An 8,809-nucleotide genomic window follows, 5' to 3' on the forward strand; every position below is an offset into this window, starting at 1 on the left:
AGAGAGAGAGAGAGAGAGAGAGAGAGAGAGAGAGAGAGAGAGAGAGAGATTACCATCAGGAGTTTCAACAGTCTCTATTTCTGCTTCTGGTACTTGGTTGGTTACTTTCTGTGGACTCTTTACTTTATCAACCTTGCTGTCAATGGAAACAATATTGTTTGGTTGGCTCTGAGAAGGCCATTTTGCTCTTGGTACAATTTCAGGAACGACACTGACAGAATTTCTTTGGCAGATTTCCTCAAAATCAACTATAAAATTTCCTGTACAGATGTAGGGTTCTGAAATAAAGGAAGAAAAAGGTGGAAAAAATATTGCTTATTCTTTCTGTCTTTGTATTTGTCTTAACCAGTATAAATTTATATTTTTTGTGAGGGTAATAAAATATCAGCATGAGTATTATCTTTTTCACCAAGTTATTGTGTGAGGAAAATATTTTAGACCATACAAGGAATTTTATTTTGATTAATTGCTTTAAGTCCTGTTTGGACAGATAGTACACTAAACAGTTGATAGGATAAATAAATATTTACATTTTGTTTATTTGTCTGATTGTTGCGCATGCCCACAGAGTTGTGAAAATTCATTCAGCATTGTGAGTTAATTTCATAAGTTGTTTGTGATTCAAATTATAATGTCTGAAGAAGTGAATGGATACTAAATTTATTGCATGAATTGCATAATTTTGTATGTAATATGAAATAAATAGGGTTCATCCACTGAAACATGAGAGGTTACAACAGGTAGGCAAAAATTCAAAAAGTGGCTGACAAAATGTAAACATAAGTTGTGCACAGTGAATTGTATGCTGATAAATGGAAAAGAAAAATAAAGAGACTGATGTTTTGGATGAACAAATTATAAGCCATATGACTTTTATACATAACATAGGTGCAAGCATGGCTGTGTGGTAAGAAGCTTGCTTCCAAACCATATGGTTGTTGGTACAGTTCCACTGTGTGGCACCTTGGGCAAGTGTCTTGGGCCAACTAAAGCCTTGTGAGTGAATTTGGTAAAAGGAAACTGAAAGGAGCCCATCATATATGTATATATATATATGTGTGTGTGTGTGTGTGTGTGTTTGTAGCCCATCACTGCTTGACAACTGGTGTTCGTGTGTTTATGTTCTTGTAATTTAGTGAATCAGCAAAACAGACCCATAGAATAAGGGCTGGGCTTAAAAGAAAAACTACTGGGGCCAAGTTATTTGACTAAAAATTCTTCAAGGTGGTGCCCAAGCATGGCCACATTCTTATGATTGAAGCAAGTAAAAGAGAGCAATATTTGATCCAGTCGACATTTTTTATTTTTTCTGTCACCATTCCCTGAGTATATGTTTTTGAATCTCAGCATGTGTGTTCCTGTGTCTTTGTGTCATGTGGTGGTGGTGGTGGTGGTGGTGGTGGTAGTGTGTGTGTGTGTGTGTGTGTGTGTGTGTGTGTGTGTGTGTGTGTGTGTGTGTGTGTGTGTGTGTGTGTGTGTGTGTGTGTACCCTTGCGTATGCACATACATGTCTGTCAACATCTCTTTAGCAGCTCTTTCTGTGTGTTCTTGTACTCGTCCTCAATCATCACTTCTACCTCTCGACCATGTTTAGCTGAATGCTATGTGATCCTGGTCACTTACCAATTTGGATGTGATCAGGATCATATAGAAACACAGTGCACTTCAAACTCACAAGAGAAATGGACAGAGAGTTAGTTGTGGTTGCTAAGTTTACCATGGGTGAAGAATATACCACTCAATATAGACATGTGGTTAGTGACTTCATAGAAAGTGTTAGACACAAAGTCAAAAGATCACATGTAAAAAAGGGATGTAAATCAAATAATATATATATATATATATATATATATATACATATATAGGTAATGAAAAATTATAGAGGTGAACTCTTTTCAAGAAACAACAGCGTAGGGCACAATTTATTGAGAGATTAGATTAAAGTATTAATTTGAAAGAGACAAGTTCCAAGGTCAATAATACTCCTTATCAAAGCTGACACATATCTAAACATGGAGGGCATATATAAGCCATTATAAGCACGCGAACACATAACATATAAAAACATATATATACATATAATAGAGTAATTCTGTGCCCAAATCAAAGTTGGATAAGTAATTGCATAAATATATGCAGATAGATTAAGAAGACCAAGCTTGATGAGATAACAGTTCACAATAATCGAAAAGGGAAGTCCCCAAATGAATTCATTAAATAGAAAGAGTCTTACGGCCATTTCTGGGAATATGCAAAGAAATGTGTAGGTAAAACCTTTTGAACTTCAGGAATCCACATATCCTTCATCAGAGAATATGTACGGATTTGGAATTTTTAAACAGAATCATAAAATTATTCGTTAGCAAATAACATGGAATCCCAGAACTTATGAAATTTTTATACCTGTATACAATTATTTTTACAATTTCATGAATAATTTCATGATTCTGTTTAAAAATGAAATGAAATAAAGATAAATTACCTGATCGCTTGTCTGTGAGTTCATCAGATTCTCCTGCAAGGGTCTTGTCTTTACTTCTGTCTGACTTTTTGTCTTTAACATCTTTTTTCTCTTTCTTGCTTGACTTTTTCTCTTTCCCTTTTTCCATTGTTAAACACTGACCAAATAGAAGCAGAGTCATATTAGACTATATATATACCTTTGTGTGGGTGTGTATACATATATGTACACACACACACACACACACACACACACACACACACATATATATAGCCATATGGTAAAAAAGTTTGTTTTACAACCACTTGGTTTCTGGTTTGAACCCACTGCCCAGTACCTTAAGTGAATGTCATTTACTGTAAACTCAGGCTGACCAATATTTTGTTTAATTTGTTAGATGGAAACTGCACAAAAGTCTGTTTCCCCACTCTCGTCCCCTCTTTTCCCACTCTCGCCCCCTCTTTCCCCACTGCACAGCTCATGCTCATTTTCTATTCGCTCTCCTTATCAACAACCAACATGCTGATGTCTACCAGTCTCTCTTCCATTACTCCCTCCTACCAGTTTCTCACACCCCTTTCTCTCTCTCTCCCTTCTCCTTATCAGTTATATTTGTTTCGGATGAATGTGGAGAAGTCAGAGACAAGACAACCTCTTTAGTGCTGGCTCCACAGTAAAAATGCAGCCAGTAGACTCAGTAAAGTAGTCAGTAAATGAATGGTGCAAACATAGGATAGGGAGGACATGACAACCTTCCTAGTGCTGGCAATATGTTAAAATATACCTAATTTATTTTGTAAAATGGTTGGTGTTAGGACAGAAATTGAGATATAGAAGTCATGCCAGAATAGAGTGTATGAGAACGCTATGGTCCTCTAGCTCATCTAAGAGAGGATTAACTGTAAATATGAAGTAATACAGATAATGATAATCCATCTAACCCATGCCAACATGGAAAGCTAACAGAAAATTATGATATATGTATGTGTACACTAAATCATTCAGTTGCTTGCCTTTGGGTCCCATAAACTGGCAAATTGATGAAATAAATATCAGACTGAAATTAGTATTGGAGTTGATATGATTGACTAAAACTCTTGAAAGTGCTGCCCCAACATGGTCACAGTCTAATGACTGACACAATTAAAAGAATACAAGTATATCTCATGGGATCCAAAGAAACTAGCAATGGTCTGTGATATTCATCTGTTACCAGGTTAAACACCTGACACTTCAGTGCCTTTAAGAGAGTCCAGTTTGTTGCAAGAATTCAGGTCAGATCTCTGATCTGAGGATAATTTCCTCTCTTCGTCCCTTTGCTCTCAGAGGTCCTGTAAAACTTCCTGGGCTTTGCTCTTACTTCCATAAACAGATCAGCAAATTACTGGTTTTGAATTTGGGTACAAGGCCTGCAATTTCGTGGGAGGGGGTAAATCGATTACATTGACCCAAGTGTTGAACTGGTATTTATTTTAATGAACCCAAAAGGATGAAAGGCAGAATCGAACTCAGCAGTATTTCAACTCAGAACTGCTGCTAAACATTTTGCCTAGTGTGCTAACAATTCCTTTTCTACTCTAGGCACAAAGGCCGAAATTTTGGGGGGAGGGGGCCAGTCAATTAGATTGACCCCAGTACACAACTGATACTTAATTTATTGACCCCAAAAGGATGAAAGGCAAAGTTGACCATGGCAGAATTTGAACTCAGAATGTAAAGACAGACAAAATACCTATTTCTTTACTGCCCACAAGGGGTTATACACAGAGGGGACAAACAAGGGCAGACAAACAGATTAAGTCGATTATATCGACCCCAGTGCGTAACTGGTACTTATTTAATCGACCCCGAAAGGATGAAAGGCAAAGTCGACCTCAGCGGAATTTGAACTCAGAACGTAGCGGCAGACGAAATACCGCTAAACATTTCTCCTGGTGTGCTAACGTTTCTTATTTCTTTATTGCCCACAAGGAGCTAAACATAGAGGGGACAAACAAGGACAGACAAAGGGATTAAGTCGATTACATTGACCCTATTTCGCCCAGTGCGCTAATGTTTCTGCCAGCTTGCAGCCTTCAATAATAATAATAGTATCAAAAGAGGAATTTTCCAGGGGGACTCGTTGTCCCCTTTAACATTTGTTCTACATTTGATCCCCCTCAGTATAGTATTAAGCAAGGCAAAGGCAGGGTACAGTTCAGAAATAGTAATGGAAAAATTAACTGTTTGCTCTATATGGATGATCTGAAGTTTTTTAGTAAGAATGAAAAAGAGATAGATTCCTTAATACAGACTGTAAGACTCTTCAGCAAAGATATTGGCATGGAATTTAGCATAGATAAGTGTACAATATTAGCCATAAGAAGGGGACAGGTAGTCAACAGTGAAGGCATCCAATTACCAGTTGGCCAAACATTAAAGTCATTGAAAGAAGGAGAGAGTTGTATCAAGGAGTATTAGAATCTGACAAAGTATTAACTACAGAAATTGAAATGAAAATTGAGGAGTACATCAGAATGGTAAGGAAGCTAATGGTCTGAATCTAGTAAAGGCTGTAAATACTTGGGCAGTATCATTACTTAGATACTCAGCAACTTTTGTAGATTGGACAAAAACTGAATTAGCAAAGCTAGACAGAAGAACTAGGAAGGAATTCAATATGAATGGATGACTCCACCCAAGAACAGGAGTAGCAAGATTATACCTACCTAGAAAGGAAGGTGGAAGAGAGTTGATATTAGTAGAAAACTGCATAGAGTTAGCTAGAGTAGATATAGACTCCTATGTAGGTAATAGTGAAGAAAGTTTATTAAAAGCTGCTAGAATCACAGCAAGATATAGGGAAACCAAAATACCAAACGAACTTAAAAACCAGAAAAAAAGAATAGAAATTATCTGATTGGCAGGAGAAGGCGTTGCATGGTAGATTCCTAAAGATAGTTTCAGTAAATACTAGTAGTGAGACATGGTTATGGCTGCAGAAGGGAAAGCTGGAGAGAGAGAGAGAGAGAGAAAGTTTGTTAGTAGCTGCACAAGTTCAAGCATTAAGGGTTAATTGGATAAAAGCCAAAATAGACGAAAACCAAGTAGATTCCTAATGTAGATTATGCAAATCAAAAGAGGAAAGCATTACTCATATAGTAAGTGGATGTAGCATGCTGGCACAGAAAGAATACAAGAAAAAACATTCTAACATTGCCAATAGCACCTTTCATGGGAGAGTATCATTTTCAGAAAACATGACTCTCCCACATTTTTTAGTTGAGGAAAACAATACACTTCAAGGCGTACTTCCATACGTGTTGCCTCCACCGAATTTGTTGCCTCATAACTTCCAGAAAAATGGTTATTTTTTAATGAAATTTTCTACAAATACACTTCAGGTAGTTTAGATTTTGATTATATCGAAGTATGTAGTGAAAAAAATTTCAGAGGGTTAGGTAAGGAGTTTCAGAAAATTCTCATGAAACAGCTTTCTTTACTTATAAATTTCAGAATAATGGGTAATTTTGTAAAAACCTACACTTTGTTTTCCAAGCTGAGATTCGAAACGGAATCTAAGGATTCTCGCTCGTCTGATCCCCTACTGGCCAAACAGGCGCGAAAGAAATTTCTTTGTCCTGTCAAAAAATGATGGATGAATTTCTCTTCGACCTATGACCCGAGCTGTGTCATTTAAATTTCAAGTGGACAGGAGGTGACCAACATAAGTAGAAATTACTCCTGTAGTATGTCTGTCCTTCTAGCTGTCATGACCATTATAAATACAGCAATCTGTCAAGGGACAGCAGAGAGAGCCATCACCAAGCAGGCAGCCAGCGACTAACTTGCGCCAGTCATGCAGTCAATATGGAACCACATATTCAGCATGTAGCAGTCGCAGAACATAAACAGACACCACTGAATGACCAACGCACACACAGACACAAAACATGCCCGGTTCTACCTCATCACATCGACACAGTATTTCTCCTGTTTATTTTCTTCTTCACCAACTCGAAGCAATTTGGTAATGTCATGCAGTGAATTTTTTGGTGTATACAACAAGTAAATGCAAGTGTCGATTAAAGAAATTATTTAAACTACAATCCATCTGCTGCCTCAACATCTTTTGCTACACCATTCCCACTACAATTTTATAATGAAAGTTTCTATAAATAGCTTTCACAGTGTGTAGATTACGATTATATTGGAATTTGGTGTGAAAAAAATTTGATGGACTCGTATACATACACACTGATACATGTTACATATATCTACAAAATGAAACTAGAAATTTCGAAAAAAAATTGTAATGTATGTCAATATGTATATGTACGTGCTCACTGTTTTTCTTTTCATATTAAATTCCATTATAATCACAATCTACACACTCTGAAAAATATCTGTAGAAAATTTCATTAAAAAATACTAATTTTTCTGAAAGTTATGAGGAAACAAAGCCAATTCGTGCAAATTTTCAGAAACTCCTCTCCCCACCAACAGAAAAATGTTTTCACAACAAATTCCAATATAATCGGAATCTACATCGTTTGAAGCGTATTTATAGAAAACATGATTTTAAAATAACCATTTTTCTGGAAGTTAAGAGGAAATAAACTCGGTGAGAGGTACACGTGTTGGTATGCACAGGTAAGCACACTTCGACATGCAAATCGCTGTTATTGTTGTTGTTGCTTAACCCCAGATCAGTCCAGATTCTGCAGAACTGTGTTCAAAGTACAGCATACCTAACGCAATATCATCCAGCGAGGCCTTCCCATTTTAAGACTGTAATGTGTTAAGGTGGATTTGGCTGTTATTTCTAGCTTGTAGAGTAGCCTCGTATAAAATGCTTCCTTCTTTGTTGCATGCATGCTTGTGTGTGTGTGTGTGTGTTGTGAGTGTGCGTGTGTGTTGCGAGGGTTGTGGTCACACACTGAACTGGTCACTTACATCAGGTTTGGATTGGACCACAATATGAAGCTGACGATACAATGATGTGTCTATGTGTGTGCGTGTGTGTAGCTTTGTTCTTACCCTCAAGAATATACATACTCAAATGCATACACAAAGTAAAAGCCAAAAAAAAAAAAAAGCTGCATCAACTCACGGTCTTTCGTGTTTCGCGGTTGACAGTAGCGCACAATATATTGTCATCAATAAACTCGTGGTAACTAATGGCAACCGCTGTAAAGTTATCGGTAGTTATTTCCCTTGCATCAATTTCCCCAGTATCCAGACTTCATGTCACCGTGATCAGTCAAGTACATAAAACTAAGTTGCTATCGTTGTTTAGCTCCGTGAGAGAGTCTACATTTGATTAAAAGCGTTCCACCCATGACTTCCCCGTTTTATTTTAAGACAACGTAACTAGGACCACATTATTCGATACATCCCTTCTGTCATAAAGTTATGATTTTAGAGAAATTTGGCTGCTATTTCTAGAGGCTTTCTCATTGGACTCCTGTTGTTTTGCCGCAAATCAGTCCCAGTCGAACAGATCCGTGATCAGACATTCCAGCCATGGCCATCCATTTTACTCTTTATGAGTATCTAAGACTGACTTGTCAAATGTTACTTCCCTATCTTACCAACTGAACAAAATATGCTTCACCGAGGAGGCGTAATAAGACCGAAACATGCTTTTTACTTTCACCAGTTGGCTTTAAAGATTAGATTTGCTCCATTCCGTATTGTCCAAAAATTCGATCGCTTAATCTTATCAGAATCATCCTCTTTTATTGCTGTTTACAGATTTTATTCACTATGAGAAGTCTTTGATCTTTCACAAGTTGTAGGATTCGTAAAGCCAAAGTTTAACTCGCTTTCCAAGGCATATCAGTGATTGAGACAACACGCCTCCCACCCTGAACGGGGCACCCGTCTGTTGCTTACTTCACAGTTATTGCCGGAATTCATTTAACACTGAGTGGAATGGAGCAACAGAAAGGAAATGCTTCACTCAAGTGCATCACCTACTCTGATAATTGAAGTTCCGATCGTAAGATCGTGAGTGCAACAAACTAAACACTAGGCCATGCACCTTCGCTGAGAGGGAGGGGTTGTCTACTAATTGCTTGAATAATCTCGGTTGAGGGAACTTTTTCAATTCAGTGTTTCTATATTAGTATTTAGTATGCTTCACTGAAATATTTTCCCTCTGCTATATTGTTGATATATATATATATCTATATAAGGGCATTACTACAGAATAATGCCACACACTAGACTTCCGTAATAAAAATGCCCTTATATAAATATGAATAAATAAATATATTCTTGGGAATAAAAAAAAGATGGATTTTTTTTTTCCCTTATGAGTTTTTTTACGCTAGCTTCTTTGATAAAATTCTTGTAAAAGATTTT

At 37.0% G+C, this 8,809-nt stretch overlaps 1 protein-coding gene across 4 annotated transcripts in view; it reads right to left on the bottom strand.

Moving 5' to 3' along the window:
- LOC106875168 (leucine-rich repeat-containing protein 71) overlaps window positions 1-8,429 on the bottom strand; it is a 53,274-nt gene extending 44,845 nt beyond the window's left edge. The window contains exons 1-3 of one of the 4 annotated variants that reach the window (XR_008266759.1): window positions 7,554-8,428; window positions 2,483-2,618; window positions 54-278 (exon numbers count right to left, since the gene is read on the bottom strand). Coding sequence is in view for 3 of the 4 variants with exons in the window: in XM_052976694.1 (XP_052832654.1) it covers window positions 54-278; window positions 2,483-2,609 (352 nt within the window). In the remaining variant the exon portion in view is untranslated. Of the gene's footprint in view, window positions 1-53; window positions 279-2,482; window positions 2,619-7,553 lie in introns of all 4 variants that reach the window. The other 3 variants (XM_052976694.1, XM_052976693.1, XM_014923198.2) reach the window with 3 other exon arrangements.
- Window positions 8,430-8,809: the final 380 nt, after the last annotated feature.

Source organism: Octopus bimaculoides, chromosome 25 (assembly GCF_001194135.2).
Source record: "Octopus bimaculoides isolate UCB-OBI-ISO-001 chromosome 25, ASM119413v2, whole genome shotgun sequence".
Classification (NCBI taxonomy): domain Eukaryota; kingdom Metazoa; phylum Mollusca; class Cephalopoda; order Octopoda; family Octopodidae; genus Octopus; species Octopus bimaculoides.